This window comes from Passer montanus, unplaced genomic scaffold (assembly GCF_014805655.1).
Source record: "Passer montanus isolate IOZ18808 unplaced genomic scaffold, ASM1480565v1 scaffold163, whole genome shotgun sequence".
Classification (NCBI taxonomy): Eukaryota; Metazoa; Chordata; class Aves; order Passeriformes; family Passeridae; genus Passer; species Passer montanus.
The window spans coordinates 477,306-502,788 of record NW_024363494.1 but is presented as its reverse complement, the minus strand read 5'-3'; the positions used below and the strand labels follow the sequence as shown (position 1 = coordinate 502,788).

General features: G+C 64.4%; 4 protein-coding genes across 15 annotated transcripts; 2 read left to right on the top strand and 2 right to left on the bottom strand.

Moving 5' to 3' along the window:
* Positions 1-389: 389 nt before the first annotated feature.
* On the bottom strand, positions 390-7,393 carry STX3 (syntaxin 3). 10 transcript variants are annotated; one of them, XM_039703468.1, is made up of 11 exons: positions 6,963-7,393; positions 5,448-5,525; positions 5,270-5,369; positions 5,101-5,175; positions 4,915-4,982; positions 4,313-4,421; positions 4,068-4,141; positions 3,848-3,982; positions 2,943-3,053; positions 2,371-2,478; positions 1,847-1,988 (listed from the first exon to the last, which is right to left on the bottom strand). In XM_039703468.1, exons 1-10 carry the CDS (start codon positions 6,990-6,992, stop codon positions 2,389-2,391), a joined length of 870 nt encoding a protein of 289 aa, XP_039559402.1. In that variant the 5' UTR covers positions 6,993-7,393; the 3' UTR covers positions 1,847-1,988; positions 2,371-2,388. The 10 variants fall into 10 exon arrangements, 9 of the variants coding, with proteins under 9 accessions (XP_039559403.1, XP_039559400.1, XP_039559399.1 ...); XM_039703469.1 differs by lacking the exons at positions 1,847-1,988; positions 2,371-2,478 and adding an exon at positions 390-1,043; XM_039703466.1 differs by lacking the exons at positions 1,847-1,988; positions 2,371-2,478 and adding an exon at positions 390-1,043 and having other exon boundaries at positions 5,101-5,369.
* A 574-nt stretch (positions 7,394-7,967) lies between these two features.
* On the top strand, positions 7,968-14,682 carry PATL1 (PAT1 homolog 1, processing body mRNA decay factor). Its single transcript, XM_039703492.1, has 19 exons — positions 7,968-8,037; positions 8,102-8,236; positions 8,321-8,532; positions 8,611-8,688; positions 9,230-9,424; positions 9,504-9,605; positions 9,779-9,868; positions 10,004-10,215; positions 10,288-10,377; positions 10,505-10,688; positions 11,649-11,772; positions 11,860-11,957; positions 12,038-12,097; positions 12,205-12,353; positions 12,680-12,839; positions 13,009-13,158; positions 13,535-13,626; positions 13,762-13,911; positions 14,075-14,682. The coding sequence occupies exons 1-19, from the start codon at positions 7,968-7,970 to the stop codon at positions 14,094-14,096; spliced, it is 2,373 nt and encodes a 790-aa protein (XP_039559426.1). The 3' UTR covers positions 14,097-14,682.
* An 857-nt stretch (positions 14,683-15,539) lies between these two features.
* LOC120499586 (oxysterol binding protein) lies at positions 15,540-21,294 on the top strand. 2 transcript variants are annotated; one of them, XM_039703459.1, is made up of 14 exons: positions 15,540-15,696; positions 16,754-16,962; positions 17,519-17,766; positions 17,839-18,037; positions 18,339-18,444; positions 18,524-18,578; positions 18,677-18,808; positions 18,885-19,130; positions 19,211-19,331; positions 19,428-19,531; positions 19,621-19,716; positions 19,801-19,982; positions 20,066-20,286; positions 20,374-21,294. In XM_039703459.1, exons 2-14 carry the CDS (start codon positions 16,767-16,769, stop codon positions 20,514-20,516), a joined length of 2,049 nt encoding a protein of 682 aa, XP_039559393.1. In that variant the 5' UTR covers positions 15,540-15,696; positions 16,754-16,766; the 3' UTR covers positions 20,517-21,294. The 2 variants fall into 2 exon arrangements, with proteins under 2 accessions (XP_039559393.1, XP_039559392.1); XM_039703458.1 differs by having other exon boundaries at positions 20,066-21,294.
* Positions 21,141-25,477, bottom strand: CABP4 (calcium binding protein 4). 2 transcript variants are annotated; one of them, XM_039703470.1, is made up of 6 exons: positions 24,420-25,477; positions 23,405-23,435; positions 23,063-23,206; positions 22,875-22,949; positions 22,381-22,528; positions 21,141-22,303 (listed from the first exon to the last, which is right to left on the bottom strand). In XM_039703470.1, the coding sequence occupies exons 1-6, from the start codon at positions 24,669-24,671 to the stop codon at positions 21,811-21,813; spliced, it is 1,143 nt and encodes a 380-aa protein (XP_039559404.1). In that variant the 5' UTR covers positions 24,672-25,477; the 3' UTR covers positions 21,141-21,810. The 2 variants fall into 2 exon arrangements, with proteins under 2 accessions (XP_039559404.1, XP_039559406.1); XM_039703472.1 differs by having other exon boundaries at positions 22,137-22,303; positions 22,875-22,984.
* Between the last annotated feature and the right edge of the window lie 6 nt (positions 25,478-25,483).

Below are 25,483 nucleotides of genomic sequence, written 5' to 3'. Positions count from 1 at the left end.
GATAAATGGATCAGGGATTGAAGCACGAGGATCTCTATCCTGAAGTGGATTTTAAGGCTGGGAGCATCCTGAGGGATCCACAGATCAGGGTTTGGGACATGAGGATCTTTATCTCAGGGTGGGGTGTGGAGCTGGGGGACAAATGGAACAGGGTTTGAGCCATGAGGATCTCTATCCTGAACTGGATTTTAGGGCTGGGAGCATCCTGAGGGATTCAGGGTTTGGGAGATGAGGATCTTCATCCCAAGGTGGGGTTTGGAGCTGGAAGCGTGGAGCTGGGGAACAAATGGGTCAGGGTTTGAGCCACAAGGATCTCTATCCTGAAGTGGATGTTAGGGCTGGGAGCATCCTGAGGGATCCAGGGATCAGGTTGGAGACAGGAGGCAGAGTGTGGGTGAGCTCTTTATTGAGGAGGAAGGCTCCAGCATGGGTGGCTGCACATCCAGGGAGCTCCAAGCACTGGGAGAGGCTCCTCCGGCCGCCCCGGCAGGGCAGAGCCCTGTGTCCCCCCCAGAGGGACACGGCCCCTCCGGCCGCTCCGTGCCACCCAGGAGGGGCTGCTTGTCACAGCGGCCACCCACTGTCACCTGAGTGGAGGAGGAGGAGGAGCAGGGGCCTCGGCGCTGGGAGGGCAGCAGGGAGCGCAGTGGGTGGGCTCCACTCCTCCAGGGACACGTGGGATGTCCTCAGGGCTCCGGGGATCAGGGCTGGGCCGGGCTCTCTCCCCTGGATCATCCAGGCAGGGGGGCAGGAGGGGGAAAGGCCACCTGTGACACGGAGGTGACACTCAGCTCCCAGTGCTGTCACCATGCCCATCCCTCCCCAGCGTGGCAGCCCGGGGACACTCGGGGTGAATCCAACCCCGGCAAGGCCCGAACCCCCTCCCTGGGACTGGGGGGTGCCAGGGACCCCCTGTGCCACCCGCAGCCCTGTCCCTGTCACCTGGAGGGCAGCGGGAGGGGGGCTCAGGCGAAGATGCTCGCGATGCTGGATGCCAGGATGATGGCGAGGATGATGCAGCACAACATGATCATGATCTTCTTCTGCTCGGGGAGACAGGGAGCGTGAGGCAGGAACACAGCCGGGGAGGGGACAGGGACAGGGGATGGGCCGGGGAGGAGGACAGGGGATGAGGATCGGGCTGGGGAGAGGGGCAAGGAATGGGGAGTGGGACAGCAAGGACAGGGGCAGAGCAGTGGGGAGAAAGGACAAGGACAGGGGCTGGGGAAGGTGGCAGGGCAGGTGTGAGCTGGTTCTGTGTGGCACACCGAGGTGACAGTGCCAGCGTGCCCTGGGACAGGTGACCAAACACCGCGACTTACCCAAAAACTTGGTGGGGGGGGGACAGTCTGGACAGGGCCCGGGAGCTGCGGGTATCCCCAGCCCTGAGCTGCCTCCTCGTGTCCTACAGCACCGGGAAACGGGGCCGGTCCGGCCCCCAAATGCCCGGGCACCGGGAGCCGAGCCGGAGCCGTGCCGGCGGCTTTGGGCGTTCCCGGTGCCAGCACCGAGAGGAGGCACAGGGCGGGATCAGCGGGATTTTATTACAGCGGGAGTTAAATATCCATGACCAACACATCCTCCCGCCCGGACATCAAAGCCAAGAGGAGACGGGGACCCCGACGGCTCTGTCTGTCACAGCACGGTGACAAGAAACCACGCTGGTGCCGCCAGACCCCGCGTCCTGTCCCTATTCCCGCCCTCATTCCACCGGGATGCCCGCGTGGGTGGGAGTCCGGCCCTCGGATCTGTGTCCTTGTCACTCCTCGCTGGGGCTGAGGCACGGATGGAATCCTGTCCCCTTCCGTGGGGACACGAGGGGCAGATCCCAGGGAAAGCAGGACGGGCGGGAATGGCGGCGCTGCTGGAGCCCGCGGCGGGAACCGGGACACGGAGGGCGGGGAGCAGCAGGGAGAGGAGGGGTCCAGGAGCAGAGCCGGGGAGCATCCCGCCGGGAGGTGACATCGCTGGGATGGCGGCGGGAGCGTCTGGAGGAGGGAAAGGGGAGCTGGAGGAAAGGGAACGGGGACTGCAGCAGGAAGGGGGGAGCAGGGATGGCAGAGATGGATGTGGGCAGGAGACAAAATCCAGAGCCTGGAGCAACACAGACCCCCAAGGAGCACCTCAAGCACTGCAAACCCCCAGAAACGCAGACCCCAAACAGCACAGACCCCTGAGCACCAGAGACCCCAAGCACTGCAGATCCCCAGCACCGCAGAGCCGAGATCACCAAAGCCAGAACGCAGCGTCCCCAGCCCCATAACAGCCCCAAAGCCCAAAGCACTGCAGCCCCCAAAGCAGGAGATGGCACTGGGATCCCCCTGGGCTCTGTGTCCCCGCAGTGGGGGTCCCCTGCCCCCCAACACTTACAGACCCCCGCCCCAGGGGCTATTTCATGTTCAGCCCCACCGAGAGTCCAATGATGAGGGCAACTGTCCCCAGCAAGAGCACGGCCACTGCCACCAAAGTCAGCAGCTTCTGGGGGAACAGGGGCGAGTTGGGGATGGTGACACCTGTCCCATGACAGGGGGACACGGGGGCACCGAGGTGCTGCAGAGCCCTGGGGATGGGACAGGAGGGGCTGAGTCCTCACCAGCTCATCACACCTGAGGGTGGGAGGGGGCTCAGGGGGGGCAGTGGGACAGAGAGGGACAGAGGTGCCAACCTCCCATGGAGCCACTGGGGGGAGGTGGGAATTATTTGGGTCAGCTGAGGGATATTGGGGGTGGCTGAGGGGGACAGAAGGGAAATAAAGGGATCTCAGGGCTGCTGGAGGATATGGGAGGTGCTGGGAACACTGGGATGTGAGGGCACTATGAGGGCCAGAGGGGATAGCACTGGGGGTACCTCTGGGGTGCTGGGGGCTACAGAGGGGACATTGAGGGGTGCAGAGGGCACACTGGGGGCTAGGGAGGGGACAAGGGGCTGTCGGTCTGTCTCACCCTCCTGGCCTCACTTTGGTACTTCACAGCCTTTTTGGTGTCGGCCACGGCCCGTTCCACGAACCCCACGGACTGGTCCATGTTGTTCTCTATGCGGTCAATCATGGCTCCCTACGGAGCACCCGGGGGACACAGAGAGAGGGGGGGACACTGAGAGCACCCCGGGGTGCTGGCACCCACCCACCTGGCCCCGGCACCGGCTCATCTCCGTGCTCTGCTCCACGTGCTCGGCTCCGCGTTATCCAGCAGCCCACCCTGGGGGAGAAGGGACAGGGTCAGTGGGGACACGGTGACACAGCCCCACAGCAGGTGGCATGCCCGCACACAGGTACTCACCCATCCCCGGGGCACGCAGCAGCTCCTCGCGTGGCATGGGGGACAGAGAGGGGCTGAGAGAGGGGACGGCACCGCCACAGGGTGGGGGACACTCCTGTGTCCCCTCCAGCCACCACGGGGTGGTGGGTGGCTCCATGGGAACACGTGCAGTGGTCACCACCCCAGCCCCTATCGCTCCATGCCTGGACCCCCCCGTGCAGGTCCCTGTGACCCCACACTCGGGTCCCTGCTTGTCCCTGGTCACCCTGCGCACAGGTCCCTGTGCGTCCCCATACGTGGGTCCCTGCCCATCCCTGTGACCCTGTGCCCAAATCCCTCATGGCTCATGTCCATGTCCCCATACACAGGTCATCCCTGTGACCCCTGTCCTGTTCCTGCTTGTCCCCATGCTCAGGTCCCTGTCACACATTTCTGTGTCCCCATACCCGGGTCTCTGCCTGTCCCTGTGACCCTGTGTCAAGGTCTCCGCTTGTCCCCGTGGCCAGGTCCCTGTGTGTCCCCGTGTCCCCGTGGCCAGGTCCCTGTGTGTCCCCGTGTCCCCGTGGCCAGGTCCCTGCGTGTGCCCGTACCTGATTCTCCACCAGCATGGCGATGTCCACGAACATGTCGTGGAGCTCCTTGATGCTGCTCTCCAGGCGCACGATGTCCTTGTGCCGCCCCTCGATCTCGCTCAGCGCCTGCTTCGAGATCTGCGAGTCCATGATCTGCAGGGACAGGGACACCTCAGCGGGGAGGCCTGGCCCTGTGACACATCCCGTGTCCCCTGGCGTCCCCCGCGTCAGGGCTCACCCCCGAGGTGAAGATGGAGGGGTTCCCACTCTCCAGCATCTCCTCCAGCTCCTCGTCCGTCGTGTTCTTGCCGGCTGCAGGCACGAGGGGAAAGGTGGGAACGAGCCCCGCCCAGTCCGGGTAAGGGGTGGGGCATGAATGGCTCCTCCCATTTGACTATATTTGGTCAAATGGGCGTGGCCAGTGTGAGTTGGCTCCTCCCACTCCATGGAGGAGGTGGGTTTGATGCGGGGGTGGTCACGCACTGATTTCCAACTGGCGCTGGATCCGGCCCTTGCTCCGCTCCCGGAAATCCACCTGCGCCTCGTTGTACTTGGTCATGACGTCCACGAACTTGCGGGACAGGACCGAGTGCTGGGGACAGGGACATGAGAATGGGGACAGGGACTTTGGAATGAGGACACCCAGGGCATGGTGTGACCCTGGGGGACTGGACCTGGTCCTGGGAATGGGGACATGGAACGCCCCAGGCATGGCATATCCCCATGGGCCACTTCCACGGGGGACAGGAGCGAGGACAGAGGTGTGACACTGCCCAGGGGACAAGATGAGGTGCTGGTGGTGGGGAGGGGAAGTCAGATCAGTGACGCTCTGTGCATGGCGTGCTCCTGGTCCCAGGATGGACAGGACAATGCGCTGGGAGTGGGGACAGCGGCAGGAGACCCAGGGGACCCCGGAGGTAGCATGTCCCAGCAGAGGGTGACGAGACAGAGTGCTGGGGCAAAGGGACACACAGCCTGGGATCACAGAGTGCTGTTGGGGATAGAACTGGGAGACTTGCGGATGCCTGGACATACCACAGGGACAGGGTGGGACCTGGGAACACTGGCTGTGGGCTGGAGCTCACCTGGGACTTGCGTATCCGGAGGTCGGCGGAGGATCGTGCCTCGTCCTGCTCGATGTTCCTCTCCATACCTGGAGAGAAACAGGCCTCAGCCCACCAGGAACTTTTCCCACTGCCAGCCCCCATGATCCCAGAGTCCCAGGGGGACAGGGACAGCCGTGACGCGGCGGTGGGGACAGGGCCACTCACTCTTCAGCTTGTTACGGACGCTGTTGGCCATTTTCTTGATCTCTGCCGTCAGCTGCTCCAGGTCATCTTTGGTCTCTGCGGGATCACGGGTGTGAGCCACCGTGGGAATGTCCCCAGGGAGGGTTCCCGTGACCAGGGGAGGCCGTGGGGACACTGTGGCAGCACTCACTCTGCTCTGGGATGGGGGCTGAGAGGATGATGCTGTAGAGCTTCTTGGCCTCCTCCACGTTCTCTGAGATCTTGTCGATGTTCTGCCGGGTCTCCTCAATCTGGGCACGCCCGGGAGGATTTTGGGGGGTTAGGAGGCAGCCCTACACCCCCCAGCCCCGCTCCCAGCCCTCCCTCACCTCCGAGAAGAACTCATCCATGAAGGCCGTGTTGTCCACGGCGATCTCCAGCTCCTCCTCGTCGTCCGCATCCTGCTTCTGTTGGGACACGGCGCTCAGGGGGGGCCCCGTGCCCGGCCAGCGCCCCCCAGGGCCCCCCCGGGGGTGACAGGGACACGGGGGGAGCAGCCATGGCGCTGTGGTGGCACAGGGGGGGACATCTGCAGTGGGGGAGAGCAGGGGGGGCTGAGCCCAGCTCACATCTGGCCACACGTGGCCGGGAATTAAGGGATTGCTGGGCTTGGCCAGAGGGAGGGAACGGGGACAGCCGTGGGATGGGCACAGGACAGGGTTTATGTCCCAAACCGTGGCCCCACGGCGGGCCTGGGGCAGCCCTGGGGGGCACGAAGGTGGCTGGTGCCCCTCACCCTGGGGTCGTGCCCAGGCCCCCACCCATGTGCTCCCAAATCCAGCCCTTCCCAAAACTCATCCTCAGCCCTTCCGCCTCCCCTCACCCCCTCAGCTCCAGCAGCACCCCGGGGGTGTTGTTGGGGTGTCCTGGAGATGGGGACAGACCCCAGTCTGGGACCCCCCACCCCCCTCCTCCTGCTGCTGGAGTAAAAATAAAATTAATCCCTTCGCTCCCCCCCGAGGGCTTTATCTGATGGCTCCATAATCCCGGTAAATCCCTGCCAAGCCTCCCTGCCATGCCTCGGGGCCCGGCCGCGAGCTGTGGGCCTGCCGGGACCCCCACGCTCCCTGGGGAGCAGGGGGAGCCCCCCAGGAGTGGGGGGAAGGGGGGCCCCAGGTGGAGCGGGAAAAGGGAGAAGGAAGCGGCGCTGGTGGCGGGAACAGGGGAACTGTGGGGTGCACGGTGGGGAACTGTGGGGTGCACAGTGGGGAACTGTGGGCACCCCAAATCCACCGCTATCCCCACGGGATGGACACCCCCCAGGCCGGGGGGCTGCTGTCCCCCCATTGCACCCCACGGGGCGCGGCTGGGGGGGTCACGTCACCCCAAAGCACCCAGCGTGCCCCCAAAGCACACGGGGATGGCACCCCCAGTCCCTCCCAGCTGCCAGCCCCGCTGTGGGGAGGCTCAGGGTCCCCACCCGCCGTGGGGTGACCCCCGTCCCTCCCAGCTGCCAGCCCCGCTGTGGGGAGGCTCAGGGTCCCCCCACCTGCCGTGGGGTGACCCCCATGGCACCCCACGCACAGCAGGGGGGTCTCGGTGCCATCCATCCCGTGGTGTCACCACGGACTGGGGTGTCCCCGAGACCCCAGCCCTGCGTGGGGTGGGCTCTGAGGCACCCCCATCCCCGAGACACCCCCACGCCCCGCAGGGTGGCATTCCGGTGACATCCCCCCCGTGACGTCCCCATCCACCACGGACTCGCTTTTTGGGGTCCCCCCTCCCCGCGATGCCCCCGCCCACCCTGGGGCGGGCTCTCGGGGACCCCCATCCCGTGTCACCCTCTCCCTGGGGGGCTCCCTGGGGGTGTCCCCTGTGCCCTCCCCACGCCGGGGGTCCCTCACCGCCTTGAGCTGCTCCAGCCGGTCCTTCATGGTGCCCCCGGAGGCTGGGGGGGCGCGGGGGGCTCCCCGTGCTGGCCCAGCGCAGGGATGGGGGATGTCACCCTCGCTCCTCGAGCCCCGCCAGGCCTCCTACATCCAGGCGGAGTGGCGGCTGGCCCTGTCCCCCGTGCCTGTCCCCGAGCCCGGGCTGTCCCTGCGCTAATCCCCAGTGACGGGCACGGGGAAGGCGCCGAGGGGAGGGACGGGGTGGAGCCGCCTTCACCTGGGACACACGGGGACGGCGGACGGGGGTGGCCCCCGGGCACCCCGGGAGGTGACCGAGCTGGGGGACGATGTGGGGTGGCAGCCATGAGGAGGCTGGTCCCCCTCGGGGGTCACACGGTGAGGACGTGCCACCCACCCCCTGCCACGTGTGGCTGCACGGGAGCACGGCTGGGGACAGGAAGCACGGCTGGGGACACGGCTGGGGACAGGGAGCACGGCTGGGGACAGGGCTGGGGATGCGGGGCACGGCTGGGGACACGGCTGGGTTCGGGGGACACAGCTCGGGGATCCAGGCTGTGGACAGGGGTCACATCTGGGGACACAGCTGGCGGCGGGACGCAGCTGTGGGGACACGGCTGGACATGAGCAGGCACAGGGGACAGCTTGAGGACATGGCTGCAGTGAGGGGACACAACGAGGGTCGTGACTGGGGACAGGGGTCCCGGCTGGGGACAGGGGACACGGGTGGGGGACATGGCTGTGGATGGGACACAGCTGGGGACAGGGCTGGGCGGGCGCTGCGGGGGCTATGGATGGGGTGGCCTTGGCTGTGGGCGGCGTGGCACTGGGGGGCATGGCGGGGGACATGCGGGTGGCACCGCTGTGCGCGGGACAAAAAGGGACGCTGCCCCTTTAAGAAACACTAGAAAGGGGGCGTGGTCTATACTAGGCGTGGCTCCGTTGGCCCCGCCCCACGCGCGCCGGTGGGCGGGACACGGGGCGGTGGCGGTGGGTGACGTCATGCGGCTGCGCCCGCGGCGGCGCATGCGCGGCGGGGCCCGGGGCCTGGTCGGGCTGGGGGTGCCGCTGGGTGGGTGGGGGGTGTTCGGTGGGTGCAGTGGGCTGAGGGGCCGTCAGGGCGGCGCAGCGGGGCTGACCCCGCTCCCGGCTCTCCCAGTCCCTGGAGGACTGCCCGCTGGACGAGGATGAGGACGCCTTCCAGGCCCTGGGGGAGGAGGACGAAGACATCGACCAGTTCAACGATGACACCTTCGGCGCCGGGGCCGTCGGTGAGGCCCGGAGTGCCACCCGCAGACCCCCCTGACCCCGCGGGCGGCCCCGGCCCGCGCCCCTCACCCTGTGCCCCCTCGCAGATGACGACTGGCAGGAGGCCCACGAGCGGCTGGCGGAGCTGGAGGACAAGGCCGGCTCGAGCCGGGAGCCGGACGGCCCCGCTGGGAGCGACGGGGACGTCCTGGGCGACCCCGAGGACGCGCTGGCCGAGCGGCTGACGCGCCTGGTCATCGACAGCGAGCTGGAGGACCCGGCCATCATGCAGGCCGTGCACACCAGGGACCCCCCGCAGGTGGGACGGGCTGGGGGAGCCGGGGGGGCGCGGGCACGGAGCCCGCAGCGCCGCCCTGACCCTGCCTGTGCTCCGCAGCAGCCTGCGGGGCTGAATTCCAGCATCTGGGACAGCTCAGCCGTGCTGCGGCGCATCCGGGGGCCGCTCCTCGCTCAGGTAGGGCGCTGGGGGCACGGGGCTGCTCCCTGCTGATCCCCAATGCCAGCTGGGTGGGATGGACTGTTCCTGGGATGCTGGGGTGTCCTGCTTCCCTCCGCTGCGTCTGTGGCTTGTGGGGGACCCTCACAGCTGTCACCTGCTGTCCCCCCTCGCACCCTGGAGGGCTGGGATGGTGGAGTGTTGCTGTTTTGGGATGCCCAGTGATGTCTGAGGGATTTCAGGGCTCCCAGCTGGATTTGGGAATGTTGATGCCTGGAGGCAGAGGATTTTTGTGTTGTTGTGGTTTCATTAAGAGTCAGGCTTTGAAGTGCTGCGTGTCCAACCCTCTCCTGGCTCTGCCGGGCTGGGAGGTGACCCAGAATTCCCGCCCCACGCCCTGTTATCCCAAACGGCAGTGCGTGTGTGCTCCGGGAATGCCCAGCATTGTGTGGAGATCCCAGGGAAGCACGGGGGGAGGTGGAGAGCTGGCGGGAGGAAGGGAGGACACTGACCCTCCTCCGTGTGGCTCCAGGGGGGTGTCCCGCCTGTTTTCCTGCAGGAGATGCCCTCGGTGTCCGTGCTGGACTACGCCCTGCCGCAGAGGCCCGCGCAGGCTCGGGATGAGGAGCGGGACCCGTCGGAGCGGGCGCTGCCGCGGCGCTCCTCCTCGCCCGTCATCGGGAGCCCCCCGGTGCGGGCCATCCCCATCGGCACCCCCCCCAAGCAGCCCGCCATCCCAAACTTCAACCAGCAGGTATCTCCTCGCTTCCCGCTGCTCCCAGGGGTGCGAGCTGCTTCCCGAGGGGGTGACTGTGCCACTTGGCTCCTCACAGATCCTGTGTCCCAAGCCTGTCCACATCCGAGCTACCATGCAGCAGCGTTATCCCGCTCCCTATGGAGAGAGGATGTCCCCCAACCAGCTCTGCAATGTTCCGGTATCCAGCTTTCCCTCCTCCCATCTTTTTGGGGATTGATGACCAGCCTTCCCAAATCCTCCCTGCGTTCCTGTGGCTCGTCCCCACCCCATGGAGCTTGGCCTTCCTGGGGTTTGTCCCGTCTGCCAGTTGTGGTCTGTGACTGGGGTCCCTTTTCCCAACTCTTTCCCCAGAATTCCTCCCTCCTGGGCCACCCGTTCCCCCACAGCGTCTCTCCCGTTCTCACACACCTGCAGAGAGCCCAGCTGCTCGGAGGAGCCCAGGTAAAGCTCCTTGCTGTGCTTTATCCCACCTTTCTCTCTGCCTGGCTCTGGGACCTGGCACTCCACGGCTCTTGCTGGCCATCCCAGATCCTCTTCCCGCCTGCCTGACTCCAGGCGTCCTCTCTGCCCCTCCAGGCCGGCCGAATGTCCCCCAGCCAGTTTGCCCGGGTGTCCGGGCTGGTGGGGAGCCCGCTGCCCTCGGTGAACCCCAAGCTGCTCCAGGGCAGAGTCGGGCAGATGATGTCCCCGGCCGGAGGGTTCCGTGCCTTTTTCGGGGCTCCCCCCGCCCCGCCCCCCTCGCAGCTGCCGCACCCTCCGGGCCCCGGATCCCACCTGCAGAACCTGAGGTCGGTGCCGTCCCTGTCCTGGCGTCCCCCACGCTCCCCGCGTCCCCCCGTGACCGTTCCCGCTGTCCCCAGGCCGCAGCCCCAGGCGTTCCGGCCGGACACGACCCACCTGCACCCCCAGCACCGCCGGCTCCTGCACCAGCGGCAGCAGCAGAACCGCAGGTGAGTGCGGGCACGGGGACGGGCCCGCGGCGCGGGGACGTGTCCCGCTTCCGGGGTCACCTGTCCCCCCTCTCTGTCCCTTCCTGTAGCTCCGGTGTGCTCACGGGTGCCCTTCTTCTCCTGCCAGCCAGCACCGGAGCCTCAACGGCTCCGGGGGGGACCGAGGGGGCCACCGGAGCAGCCATCAGGAGCAGATCCGTAAGGATCCCTACGCCAACCTCATGCTGCAGCGGGAAAAGGACTGGGTGTCCAAGATCCAGATGATGCAGCTGCAGAGCACTGATCCCTACCTGGATGATTATTATTATCAGGTACTCGGGAGCAGCATCTTCCCCCTGTCCATTGGGTGCTGGGTGGGAAGGGGAGGTCAGTCCAGGTTGTTTTCCTCCCTGGAAGAGGAAGGCGGAGGGACAGGGTGGGATCAACATCCCTGGGAAGAGCGGACTCCCTCTTGGGTGAGATTTCCAGGAGTGAGGAGATGTTGGGGTACACTGGTTTCATAGGTCTGGGGTAACAGGGGAGCAGCTCCTCTCCATCAGAAGTGTGACAGAGCCAGGATAAAACCCCTGGAATGAGACAAGGGAGATGCTAAATGGAAAACTCAAGAGAGATCCTTGTCAGGGAAAGGCTGACTTTGGTCTGACTGGGAATGGTGGTGGTGAACCCTGTGGGAATCCAAGCGTGCAGTGGAGAAAGTGGATAGGGAGGGATTGCTCCTGCTTTTCTCCAGTTCAGGAACAGGGAATGTCAGACAATGCTGGGAAAAGCCAGACTTAGAGCAGATGGAGCAAGGTGGACTCCTTGAGGATCTGCAGGGAGAGAGGGAAATGTCTGGGATGGACACTGGGAGACTGAATGGGGTGGGAGAGCTGTGGCTCCTCTCCTGAGCTGGCAGGTTTTTTTGGATCTGTGGGTGAGCTGGTCCCAGTAGAGAAGAGGAACTGGTGCAGGATGTGAGTCAGCAAAGCTCTGCCATTGCGAAACGGGGTGGATGGGGTGGGGAGGCCCTGGCATGGTGCCAGTGGAGCAAGGCAGGCTAACTGGGATGTGCTGGGAAGGACTGGGAGCCCCACAAGGAGAGAGGATTTGTCGTTGTCCTGAGAGAGGGCTGAGGAGGAGCCTCGATCTCTGACATCCTGAGGGATGGGAGAGGAGGATGGACTCAGCTGTGGCTTAAAAGATAATGTTGAGAAGATGATGGAGCTGAGGACAGGGAGATTGCCAGTATTTTCTTGGGAGAAGGCACTCAACATTTCCTCTCCCTGCCTCAGAATTACTTCCAGAAGCTGGAGAAGTTGGCAGCAGCCGAGGAAGTGCACGGTGACGGCCCCAAGAAGGAGCGCACTAAACTCATCACCCCTCAGGTGGCCAAGCTGGAGCACACCTACAAGCCAGGTAAAGCCCTCCACCAGCCGCAGGGCTCCTTTTATCCAGGGACTGAGGGGACTCATCCCTCATTTCCCTGCTCCCTGCTTCCTGCAGTGCAGTTTGAGGGCTCGCTGGGAAAGCTCACCGTCTCCAGTGTCAACAACCCCCGGAAGATGATCGACGCCGTGGTGACGTCCCGCAGCGAGGATGATGTGAGTTCCTGGCCTTCCTCCCTCCCAACAGCCCTGTGGCTGCTTCCCACGGCCCTGATTCCCTCTTCCCTCCCTGGCAGGAGACAAAGGAGAAGCAGGTTCGGGATAAGAGGCGACAGACACTCGTCACCATCGAGAAGGTGAGTTTAATGCGGATCGTCCTGACCCTCAGAGGTCCGTGGTGGGATGAAAAGTGGGCCAACCCAGCCCATTCCATGGTTCCCTGAGTGATCCATGCTTCCTGCAGACGTACAGCCTCCTCCTGGACGTGGAGGACTACGAGCGCCGCTACCTCCTGAGCCTGGAAGGGGAGCGGCCAGCCCTGATGGAAGAGAGGAAGCAGAAGATCTGTGACATGTACGACAATCTGAGGGGGAAGGCACCTGGGCAGGACAGGTGAGTGGCATTTGGGAGCTCCAACACTCTGGGAGCACTGGAACCAGTTTTCCATGGATCTGTTTGACTCTCGCAGGGGGCAGAAGTAATCTTTTTACCATTTTTATCTTTTTACCCTCACTGTGGTTACAAAGTTACAACTTCCATGCCCTCCCTCTGGCAGAGTTAAGGATTAGGGATGTCGTTCCTGTGTAGTTTTTCCCACCTCAGGGATGTTTTTTCAGGCATGGGTGTGTTTTCCACCTGCTGCTGGGGCAGATCCAGCCATAGGATAACCCTGGGATGCTCCCAGGTGAGGGTTGACACCTTTCTCCCTCCCTCCTCAGGCCGAGCGATGACCACTTTGTGCAGATCATGTGCATCCGGAAAGGAAAGCGCCTGGTGGCCCGGATCCTTCCCTTCCTGGCTCCAGAGCAAGCGGCCGACGTGCTCATGGCCACGGCCAGGAACCTGCCCTTCCTCATCAAGAAGGATGCTCAGGATGAGGTAAGGTTCCAGAGGCTGGGAGGGCTCCCTGTGTCTTCAGGGTGGCCGCTCCTGCCTTTCCTGGGAGGGTGCTGGAGGTTTGGAGGGGCTGTGTGGGAGAAGCTGTTTGCAATTCCAGCCAGGCACAGGGAAAGGTGAGGAGCTCCCAACTGTGTTCCTTTCTCCACAGGTGCTTCCCTGCCTCTTGAGGCCCTTTTCCCACGTCCTCTACCACCTTCCCTTGGGAACAGTCACCAGCCTTGTGCAGCAGCTCACGAACCTACCTCAGAGCGCCGCCGCTCCCTCCAACCTGCACCTCACTGCTGTGCTCCAAAACAAGGTGCTGCTATTCCCACCCCTTCCCAGCCTTGGGAATTGCAGCCTCTCAGCACTGGGGTGTTCCCCATGCTAATTAACGGGGGTGTCTGGCACATTAATTAACGGTGTGAGGTGGCCCCAGGCTCTACTTCAGCCTGGCAGCAGCTTCTGGGTCAGTCCCACTGTGCTCCATGCTCCAGTCCTGGAATTTGGGGTGGGAATGTTGCTGCAGTGAATCCCTCCCGGGCTGGGAGTGGTCTGTGGTCTTCACTTCCTCCTCCTCCTGCAAAGGCAGCCAGGGATCTTCCTGCTCGTGCCAGCATTCCAGGAGGGCTGGGAAGTGCTGGGTTCTCTCAGGGAATGCTTGGAGGTGACTGATGCCCTGTGTGTCCCCACAGTTTGGTCTGTCCCTGCTGTACCTGGTCCTGAGCCGAGGGGAGGAATTGCAGAGCTCGGACACGAACACAGAGCTGATGCAGGACAACCAATGGTAAGTCCCTGTCCTGGGCTGGGATGCTCCTGCCTGGAGTGTCACCACATTCCCAGCCCCCTGGGGTGGAAAAGGCAGCCTCCAGGCTCCCAGAACCCCCACACCTCTCACTGCTCCCTCCCGTTTTTCCGGCAGGACGGAGCTGATGCTGATGGCGACCCGGGAGCTGCTGCGGATCCCTCAGGGAGCCCTGGCAAAGCCCGTGTCCATCCCCTCCAACCTGATCTCCCTCTTCTCTCGCTACGTTGACCAGCAGAAGCTGAACCTGCTGGAGACAAAATTGCAGTGAGTGCCAGCCCTCTTTTCCCATGGGAATGTGGCCCTGTGCCACCAGGGGACAACCAGAGGTGGGGGTGCAGCTGGAGAAGGACTGGAGTGGGGAAAAGCAGCTTGGGGAGAGGGGAATTGCTTCCTCCCTCTGATCCCAACTGATGTTCCCTGGTTCCAGCTTAGTGCAGGGGATCCGATAGATCTCCGTGGCTCCTCGCCACCACTGGAATGTTCCAGAGGAAGGATGGAAGGAAGGAAGGATGGAGGGCACACGGTTCACCCCACACGGTTCCCCTGACGCCCGGCCTGGCACACGGAGCACATCTGCCCCCCAGTCCCTGGATCAGCAGGAAGAGGGGGATGTTTGGCTGCTCCCCCCTTTCCCACAAAGTGCTGCCTTTCCCTGCTGCTCCCAGTTTCCCCACGACTCCCTCTGCACCCCCAAAAGCTGCTGCTTCCCCCCCAAACACACACACACACACACACACACACACACACACACTACGGAGGATCCCGGGGAGCCCCTCGCTCCACATCCATGGCCAGGGGTTCTCCGCTCATTCCCTGCTCCTTTTCCAGCCCTTCCCACAAGCACTGAGCTCCGCTTCCTGCCCTTCCCCACACTTCACACACTTGTTTCGCACACTCGCCACGTCTTCCCAAAATTCGGCTCCTTCCCTCCCCCCGGGGTCAGCCCAGCAGCCCCGGGGTGGGGGGCACAGCCGGGTCTCTGTCCCCTCCGGATCAGATCCGGGTGGCTTCAGCTGTGCTGCTCCTCGGGAAGGTGGTGGTCCCCCAAACACACACACACACACCCTTTTTTTTTTGTTTGTTTGTTTTTTTCTTTTTTTTTTTTTTGTTTTTTTTGCTTTTGAAAAGAAAAAAAAAACCAAGAGATTTGCACATGTAAGGATTTTACACCCTGGAATTCCTCCTGGCATTAACCAGCCCCACCTCTGCTCCCAGCCCCTTCCCTGTCCTTTTTCTCTGACAGATCAAGTGGAAAGTTCATTTATTTTTATTTTATTTTATTGCTTTTTTCCGTTTTTTTCTGCTTTTTTGTTTGATTTTTTCTTTTTTTTTTCTTTTTTCCCTATTTTTTGTGTTTTTACCCCTCTTTTTTGCTTTTTTTTCTTAATTTCATTTCTTGCAGTAATTTTTTGTTTGTTTGTTTTGTTTTTTTCCTTCCCCATCCCTCCCACTTTTTCGTTCTGGTTAATGAGAATAAAGTTTCTAAATTTACATTTTTATAGGGTATTGTAAATAAAGATGAATTGTATACGGCTGCCAGCCTGGTCTCTCCTTCTCTGGCCGCGCCCCCCCTGCCGTGTCTCCGCTCTGTCCCCTCGCGGGTCTCGAACCCGCGATCCCCGGGAGCGCCTCCGTGGGCAGCGGGCAGGGGGCGTGGTTACGCGTCAGCCAATGGCAGTGCGTCTTGTGCTAAGCCTCCGCCAATCACTGGTGCGTGACTCACCGCTCGGCGTCAGCACGCGCGGCGCGCCGTTGCCGCCGTCCATTGGCTCCCTGCCTGATTGACGGCCGAGGAGTCCGCCCTCGACCAATCGCAACGCGCGGACCGCCCCTTCGGCGCCCTGGCCGCCAATGGGGCGCGGGCGTGGGCGGGGCGAGTGACGGCAACGCGGCGGGGCGGTGGCGGCGGCGGCGGGGAGCCGGCGCGGGCGGCGGCGGGGCCGGTCCCGGCTCGGCCCGCGAGGGTTGGCTCTTCAAATGGACCAACTACATCAAGGGATACCAGCGGCGCTGGTTCGTGCTCAGCAATGGGCTGCTCAGCTACTACCGGTACGCCCCGGGGCCGCCCCCCGGCCCCCCGTGACCTTGGCGCCGGGCTGAGCCCCGCGGCGGGAGGGGAGCGGCCGCGGGCCCCGCACCGAGCCGGGCAGCGCCCCGGTGCCAGCCGGGAGGAGGGCCGCTGTCACCTCCCTGTCCCCGCGGCTGTCGCCTCCGTGTCGCGGGGGATGTCGCCTCCCGGTCACCGGGGCTGCTCTTGGCGGGAGGGGGTCGCTAGCCCGCTGCCCGCGCCCCTCTGTGCCAGCAGGGGAGGGGGGCGGTTGTCACATCCCCGTGGTTGTCACCTGTCTGTCCCCGGGTTGTCGCATCCCTGTCCCCGTGGGTATTTGGGGCGGGGGTCCGCAGCCCCCGCAGCTCCCGGATCCCGCCGTCCCTCCCGGCAGCTCTTCCCGGTGGCCTGGAGTGCTGTCACCCGCGGGGACACCTGAGCCTGGCCTCGTCGATCCATTATTGCTGGGGAACCGGAGCCTTCGGCAGCTGCCGGCTCCGGTTTCACCGCCGGCTCCGGGGGGGCACCGGGCGGGGGTGTCCCGGCTGGATGTCACCTCTGCCACCCGGTGACGTGGAAGGGGAGTGCCAGCCTGGCGCGGCCTCTCTGGGACTTCACCCTCGCCCCAGCCCGTGCCAGGATCCGGGAAGCACCGGATCCCTGAAGCTCCAGGATCCCTGAGGCCACTCCTGGGGCTGTGGATTTGTCCCCCCAAAGCGACATCCCCAGGCTTGGCCCTGCTCCGGCGCCAGCAAGCGCTCCCTATTAATAGCCCTGCCTGCCGGGCTGGGAATGCCGCGCCCCCGAGGGCTCATCCCGGGAATCCCTGTCCTTCCCTCGCTGCGATCTCATCCCGGGAATCCCTGTCCTTCCCTCACTGCCATCTCATTCCGGGGATCCCTGTCCTTCCCTCGCTGCCACCTTGTCCTGGGGATCCTGATCCCGTCCTTCCCTCGCTGCCACCTTGTCCCAGGGATGCCAGCCCTGTCCTTCCCTCGCTGCCATCTCATCCCGGGGATCCCAGCCCTGTCCTTCCCTCACCATGGCCTTCCCGTGCAGATCCAAGGCGGAGATGGGCCACACGTGCCGCGGCACCATCAACTTGGCCACGGCCAACATCTCCGTGGAGGATTCCTGCAATTTCATCATCTCCAACGGCGGAGCCCAGACCTACCACCTCAAGGCCAGCTCCGAGGTGGAGCGGCAGCGCTGGGTCACCGCCCTCGAGCTCGCCAAGGCCAAGGCTGTCAAGATGCTGGAGGAGTCAGGTATGGAATTCCTGGATTCATGGCAGGGTCATGGTGCACTCAGGGTGAAATCCCAGTGCCCGGCAGGGCCCAGGGCAGGATCATTGTCCTCAGAGTGGGATCCCAGCGCCAGGTTCCCAGAGCCCCACGGGTGGCAAGAATCCCAGGGCAGGATCCCGGTGCTTGGAGGACTCAGGGCAGGATATTAGTGTTCCACAGGATCCCAGTGCCTCACAGGGCTGAGGGCAGGATCCCAATGCCCAGAGAAAAGTATCCCAGCCCCACAGGGCACAGGATCCCAGTGCCCCCAGGGCAGGATCCCAGGGCCCCACAGGAGCTAGGGCAGGATCCCAGTGCCCTGGGCAGCATCCCAGCATCTCCAGCAAGACGGTTTGGAAGGGGATGGCCGTGTCCATGCACATGTGACCCAAACAGCCTGGCACACACAGAGATGGACCATGAGTGTCTGGGGGCCCTCAGGGATTTGGGGATCTCCCCGTGCCCTTCCTGGCAGCCCCCCCACAAGCTCCTGGTGTGACATGACAGTCCCACACTCCCTGTCCCTTCCCGCCCGCAGACGACTCCGGCGACGAGTCAGTGTCGCAGACGGACAAGACGGAGCTGCAGAACACCCTGCGGATTTTATCCAGCAAGGTGGAGGACCTGAGCACCTGCAACGACCTGATCGCCAAGCACGGCACGGCCCTGCAGCGCTCCCTCAGCGAGCTCGAGGCCCTGCGGCTCCCTCCGGAGAGCACGGACAAGATCAAGCAGGTCAACGAGCGTGCCACACTCTTCCGCATCACCTCCAATGCCATGATCAACGTGAGTCCCCACCCCGAGGGTTCCACAGCGGGAAAAGGCCCCGCTTCCGTGCTGAGCGCTGTTTCCCCGCAGGCCTGCCGGGATTTCATGCTCCTGGCACAAACGCACGGGAAGAAGTGGCAGAAGTCGCTGCAGCAGGAGCGGGATCAGCGGATCCGGCTGGAGGAGACGCTGGAGCAGCTGGCCAAGCAGCACAACCACCTGGAAAGGGCTTTCCGGGGGGCCACGGTGCTCCCCGCCAGCACGCCCGGCACTGCAGGCTCTGGCAAAGGTGGGGAGGGACAAGTGCTGTGCCCAGGTGTCTCCCAGATGCTTCCCGGGATTTTCTGAGCCAGGCTCAGCTTCTCTCACTGTCCTGATCCCAAAGGATGTGTCTGTCCCATCTCATCTGTGCGGCCAAGTGATTCTGGCATCTCCAACAGGGTCCAAACTGGCTCCTCTGAGCCTTATCCAACACCCCTCAGAGCTGGGGTGGGGTGTGACCCCCTCGCCTTGCTGATGGTGACAGGGGAGCCTTCAGTGGGAAACTGGGAATGGTGTTCCTTCCTCACCAGCCCTCTCCCTTTTCCTAGATCTGTGCTGCCCTGCCAAAGGCGACCTGAGTGACGAGGACGATGACAACAATGAGTTCTTTGACGCCCCGGAGATCTTCCCCATGCCCGACATCATGGGCCACAAGTGAGTTTTGGGAGAGAGGGGAATCCCCTCGCTGCTCTGCCCTGCTCAGGAATGTTCACTCCCTTTCCCCCCTTCCCAGGAGAACTGGGAGCAACATCAGCGGCACCAGCAGTGACATCAGCCTGGATGAGCAGGTGGGATGGGGGTTTTATGGCTTGGGGATGCCCAATTCCCATGGAAGTGTTTTGTGGGGTCACAGGGATATAACATCCTTTGTCTCCCCTCTCCCTAGTACAAGCACCAGGTTGAGGACACCAAGAAGGAGAAGAGAACCCGCATTCCCTACAAACCCAACTACAGCCTCAACCTCTGGAGCATCATGAAGAACTGCATTGGGAAGGAGCTGTCCAAGATTCCCATGCCAGTGAGCACAGACGCAGCCGGTGGGTGGGCACGGCGCACCCCGGAACCCCCTTTTTTTGACCCGTTCCCCCTTCCAGGTGAATTTCAACGAGCCGCTGTCCATGCTGCAGCGGCTGACGGAGGACCTGGAGTACCACGAGCTCCTGGACCGGGCGGCGCGCTGCGAGAGCTCCCTGGAGCAGCTGTGCTACGTGGCCGCCTTCACCGTGTCCTCCTACTCCACCACCGTCTTCCGCACCAGCAAACCCTTCAACCCGCTCCTGGGGGAAACCTTCGAGCTGGATCGCCTGGAGGAGAACGGATACCGCTCCCTCTGCGAGCAGGTGTGGCCAGCTCCTCTCTCCCAGCCTTTCCTGGGCTGTCGGGATGGCCGGCACTGAGCTGTCCCCAATCCCGTGTCCAGGTGAGCCACCACCCGCCGGCCGCCGCCCACCACGCCGACTCCAAGAACGGCTGGACGCTGCGCCAGGAAATCAAAATCACCAGCAAATTCCGAGGGAAATACCTCTCCATCATGCCTCTGGGTGAGCACCCCTGGAGTGTGTGGGATTTTTGGGACCACCCGAGGCTCCAGGCGTGGCTCCCAGCATGCCTCAGGCACCATCCACTCCCTCCCTCAGGCACCATCCACTGCGTCTTCCACTCCTCCGGCAATCACTACACGTGGAAAAAGGTGACGACCACCGTGCACAACATCATCGTGGGGAAGCTCTGGATAGACCAGGTGGGAAGTCCTGGATGGGAGGTCTATGGAAGCGCAGATCCCTGGGGAATGGGGCGTGGGTGGGTCTGACTCTTCTCTCCCCTCCACAGTCAGGTGAGATTGAGATCGTCAACCACAAGACAGGGGACAAGTGCGTCCTCAAGTTTGTCCCTTACAGCTACTTCTCCCGGGATGTGGCGAGGAAGGTAGGGACACGGAGCCATGGGACACACCGGGCTGCTCATGACTGCACAGTGTGTCCTGATCCAAGCTGTCCCCTCTCCCACCAGGTGACCGGGGAGGTGATGGACCCCTCGGGAAAGGTGCATTTTGCCCTGATGGGCACGTGGGACGAGAAGATGGATTGCTACAAGGTCCAGCTGGGAACGGGGGACAACGGAGCCGAGGCGCGGCCACGAGCCCACGAGGCTGAGGACAGCCGGGTGCTGCTGTGGAAGCGGAACCCGCTCCCGTGAGTGGGGAAAACGGGAAGGAGGCGTCTGGGGAGCCAGGCTGCGGGGCTGGCGCTGAGCCCCGCTCCTTGCCATGCCCTAGGAAGTACGCAGAGAACATGTACTACTTCTCGGAGCTGGCGCTGACCCTGAACGCGCCGGAGAACGGCACGGCCCCCACGGACAGCCGGCGGCGCCCGGACCAGCGCCTGATGGAGAACGGGAGGTGGGACGAGGCCAATGTGGAGAAGCAGCGGCTGGAGGAGAAGCAGCGGCTGTCCCGCAAGCGCCGCGAGGCCGAGGCTGCCCGCGCCACCGAGGACGGTAAGGCACGGCTGCCAGACAGGGCTGTCCCCCCTCGGTGTCCCCCCTCGGTGTCCCCCCCAGGCCCTGACCCCGCTGTGCCCCCAGGGACGCCCTACGATCCCTACAAACCGCTGTGGTTCGAGCGGAAGAAGGACCCGGTGACGCAGGAGCTGGCGCACGTCTACAAGGGGGGCTACTGGGAGAGCAAGGAGAAGCAGGACTGGAGCTTGTGCCCGGATATTTTCTGAGCCCGGCGAGGAGGAGGAGGAGCGGCGAGGGGGGAGGGATGAAGGCCAGGACCCCCCCTGTCCATCCGTCTGTCTTAACCGTGTGTCCCCGTGCCTCGCCGTGAGCGCCGGCCGGGCTTTGCCTTAGCCCACCCAAACTGACCTTGGGGAGCAGGAGCCAACACAGCCCCCCTCAAATCCGTGCTGGAGCAGGGGGGGGGTCCGTTTGTCCCACCCACCTCCTCAGCACCCTGGGGTGGGGGGCACGGCCGCCCCTGGGGTGGGGAGCCCCAGGGAAGGCGCAGCGGGGCGAGCCCGAGGCTGGCCTTGGTCTCCCCCCCTCCCCTTTTATTCCCGTTCCCCTTCGCCCCCAGGAGTTCGGGTGCTTTTGGGGGTCTGGGGGGGCCAGACTCCCCCCCAGCCTGTTCTATAGGTGTATATTATATATATGTAGAGAGCAATCGGGGTCCCCTTCTCCCCCGCAGCCCCCAGTTTGGGGGGTCCCCGCCCTCCCCGGGGCGGCCCCCACACGTGGGGACCCCCCATGAGGTGCCTTCCCTGTAGGTTTAGGGCAGGGGGAGGGCCTGGGTTTTGGGGAGGGTCTCTCCAGGGTGCAGTGGGACCCCTGCACCCCCAGACACTACAGGGGTGGGGAGATGCACCGTGGGGGGAGTCTCTGCACCCCCGAATCTGAAATTGGGGGCGTTTGATGCCTTTTTATTTTATTTTTCCTTTTTTTGGGTTGGTTTTTTTTTGTCTCCAGAAAAAAGAACTAAATTAAAATCTGTGAATGCCCCAACCCTGCGCCTGCTCTGTGGGATAGGGGGAGAGTCCAGTCCCTTTCTGCAACTGGTTTTGGGGGCACCCCCTACTCCTGTAGGGATCTGGGTGGCAGCACCCAAACAGGGACTTGAACCCCATTCCTGGGATTCTCCAGGAGCCACCTTGTCCTCTCCCCAGGTTCTGCTGCCCTGGTGGGGGGGATTGAGGGGTGTCTCCTGTGTCCTGCTGTGTTTCCCACCGGATTTGGGGTGCTGGGGATACCCTGGGTGACTTTGAGGGACCCTTGACTCTTCCCGGGGACCTATTTTGGCCCAGGGGGTCACCTGGTCTGGGGGGGAGCATCCAAGGAGGGCGGTCCCGAGTGGCCCTGGGACCCCCTGAGGGCACTTCCAAGGGCGGGGATGTCCCCAGGGATCGTGGGGACCCCCTGCGAGTGGCACAGGTGCCCCCATGCCCTCCCCACCCCATGTTACGTGGCCTCTGATTGGCCAGCTGGCATGAGAAGCGCATGCTGATTGGCCAAACCTGTGCCCTACCTCGCCCTGATTGGCCAGTTGGTTTGAGTGACAGCTCCGGGAGGGCTTGAATTTTCCCGCCCATCTTGAATTGGAGCGTGCTGATTGGCTGGGCGATCGCAGCGGGTCAGATCCAGCCAATGGGAGGGCACGGTGTGGCCCTGCAGCCACGCCCCCCGGCAGCGCCCACCCCTTGTCCTGCGCGGGACCCCGCTGTCCCCACCCCGGGGTGGCTCGGGTGGCGGGGGGGACGCTGGCCCCCCGTCCCTCCCCACAACCAGCAGACAGGTTCCTGCAGCTCCGGCCAAAGCGTTTATTGGGCCGCTGGCTCTGGCCTCGGGGGTGTCGCGTCTGCCCCGTTCCAGCTGTCCCCTCTGCACCCTGGTGCTGGCAGAGCCCTCGGGCCGGCTGGCCGGGCAGGGAGGGGCTGGGGACGGGCTGGGGGGGCCATCCGGGGGTGCCCCCCTGCCCGGTGTCTCCGTTACCGGGACGACAGCATCATCACGAACTCTGCGGGGCGAGCAGGGCACGTCAGGGGAGCCGGGCTGAGCCCTGCCCGGCCCCCCGGGGGAAGGGGGTGCCCTCACCGTCGAAGTCCACATGGCCGTCCCCGTTGAGATCCACGTCCTGCAGGATCTCGTCCACCTCCTGCGCCTTCAGCTGCTCCCCGAGCAGCGCCGCGATGGCCTCGCGCATCTCGGCCGTGCTGATCTCCCCGTCCCCGTTCATGTCGAACTGCAGGACCCGCGGGCTGGGGGTCACCCTCCCCCCACAGCCACCGGCACCCCCAAGCTCCCTGTGGGCACTGTCTCCTCTGTGCTCGTGGTCACCGCCGTGGTCATCATTCCCCCCTGGTCACGGTCCCCTCCATGCCTATGGTCACCCCATGGTCATTGTCTTCTCCTGCCTGTGGTCACCCCCCGGTCCCCACTATAGTCACCATCTATGGTCTTCCCGTGATCACAGCCCCCATGATCACTGTCCCCACCAGGGTCTCTCCAGGGTCACTGTGCCCCCCCCATGCCTGTGGTGCCCTGAGGAGGGGACGCCAGGCCCGCTGTCCCCGCGGCGGTGGCCGTACCTCGCGGAAGGCGATCTTGAGCTCCCTCACGCCCACCATGTGCGCCGTCTCCTCCCGCAGCTTGGGGCCCATCATCTGCACAAAGTCCTCGAAGTCCACGCGGCCGCCCACTGCGGCGGGAAGGGGACACCCTCAGCGCCCCAGCCACCCCCTCCCGGCGCCCTCCCCGTGCCCCCCAGGCCACTCACTCCTCATCTTGATGTGCTGGGAGATCTCGATGAGCTCCATCTCGGTGGGCATGTAGCCCAGCGTGCGCATGCAGGCGCCCAGGTCCTTGTAGCTGATGTAGCCATCCTGGTCCGTGTCGAACTCCTTGAAGGCATCCAGCAGCTCTGGGCACGGCCACGGGTGGGGACAGGGACATCATCAGGAGGGGACGGTCACACGGACACCGCGTCACCCCAGGGCAGGTCCCTTTTTGGATGTGGGAGACCCCTCCGTGGCCATGTCACCATGAAGATCCCTCCATGGAGGATGTGGCCCCCCCCATTCCCCCAGGTCAGTGTCCCCACCCCGTCCCCCCTGCTCACCATCCAGCTCCTCCGGTGACAGCTCCCGCTCCTGCAGGGGACACAGAGAAGGGGTGACAGCAGAGTGAGACCCAGCCCCGTGTCCATCCCCCCTCCTCGCCCCCCCAAACCTCGGTGTCACCTTTGTTAAGCGGGGGCCAAAATTAACTCCAGCGGAGGATTAGTGGGATTGGAGGCAAAGCCCCGCCCTGCCTTGTGCCTGCACCTCCCACCTGCCCTGTCCCGGTCCCCGTGTCCCTGCTGCTGTCACCCAGCCCAGGGGTGTCCCTCCCCAGGCCCCCAGGCTCTGGGTGGGACGTGCCGAGTGGCCACAGATGCTGCCGAGGGGGGCTGTACTCCAGAGGTGGAAGAGCAGCACTTTTACCCCCACAAAGCTTGGCTGCCCCTGCTCTAAATGTCCCCTCAGTATGTCCCCTCTGTCCCCAGGGCCCTGGAGTGTCCCCAACACCATTCCCAGCACCCACATCCCACCTATCCCCACGATTCCAGACTGTTCCCAGTGCCCCATATCCCCTTCATCCCCAGGTTTCCAGACAGTCCCTGAGCCCATCCTCACTGTCCCCATGTCCTCATCCCTAGGGTCCCAATGCATCCCCGACTGTGTCCCCACTGTCCCCATGTCCTATTAATCCCCAGGGACCCAGAGTGGCCTGATCAGTGCCCAACATCCCCTCCGTCCCCAGGGTTCTGGAGTGTCCCAACCCCATCTTCACCGGCCCCATGTCCCCTCCGTCCCCAGGGTTCTGGAACATCCCCATCCCAGTGTCCCCAGGCCATCCTGACTGCGTCATTGCCCTCTTCATCTACAGGGTCCTGGGCTGTCCCTGTCCCCATCCCCAATGTCCCCATATCCTCTCCATCCCGAGGGTCCCAGACTGTCCCTGACCATGTCCCCAAAGCCCCTGTCCCCCTTCCATCCACAGGATCCTGGACTATCCCTGTCCCCTCATGCCCTCCATTTCCAGAGTCCCTCCATCCCCACCCCTGTCCCCACGTCCCCTCCCGGTGTCCCCACCTTGCCAAAGACGGTGTTGAGGAAGGGGGAGTAGGTCTTGGTGGCAGCAGCGTGGGGGTCCACGGGAGCCTTCTTCCCACTCTTCTGCCCGTGCCCGCCGTGCCGGGACTCGGAGCTGGAATTCTTGGGGGCCAGGGCACCGACGTCCTCGGGGGCTTTGGGGGCTTTCTCGCCCTCCTCGTGCCCCCCTTTCCCCTTCTGCGGGGGCTCCGTGTCCTTGGGGGTCCCCTTGTCCCCGCGGGAGCGTGGCATGGGGCTGGGGCCGGGCGGGCAGCGGGCGGGCAGGGAGCAGGACCCCGGGATGGCCGAGCCGGAGGAAGGAGCAGGGAAATCCTCTTACACCCCCCGTGACCCCCCCAAACTCCCCCCGCCCGGGCAAAGCCAATTAGCGGTGATTAATGGCACGAAACAGCCACCGGCCCCCGGGCACAGCCACGCGGCCACCGGACAGGTCCCCACCCGCGTCCCGGGGTCACACCGAGGGACCCCGAGTCCAGAGGTGACACCCCACAGCCAGCAGGGTCCCCAGCATCGCCCCGTGCTCCCTGCGGTGACACCGCAAAGTGTCCCCAGTGCAACCCACATCCCCAGCGGTGACACCGCGAGGCCACCACTGTGTCCCCCCACCTGGCACCTGTCCCCGAGCTCCCCCCACCTCTAAGGTGGGTCCATTTACTGTCCCCCCAGGATGGGGACGGGTGGCGTGTCCCCAAGACACGACTGGGCGGGGGTGCCACAGGGGGCTTCAGAGGGGAGGGACCCCCAGAATGAGAGCAGGGAAAGGCCGGCCCGGGGGGCGACCCTGGCTGCTGTGTCACCCCGGGGTGACACGGAGGGGCCACACTGGTGGCGGTGACAGCGCCCCCGTGCCATTCGCTGCCATTGCCCCCGTGCCACCCGCCGCTGTCCCCTCTGTGCCACCCACTGACGCTGTCCAGGGGACCGTACCCCCGGTGCCCCGGCCTTGGGGTGCCCGGTGCCCCCCTGCCGGTGCCCCCGCCCCGGAGCCGCGCAGGCGCGGGGCGGCCCCGGTCACTTCCTGCCCCGCCCCCGCCGCCTCCGCC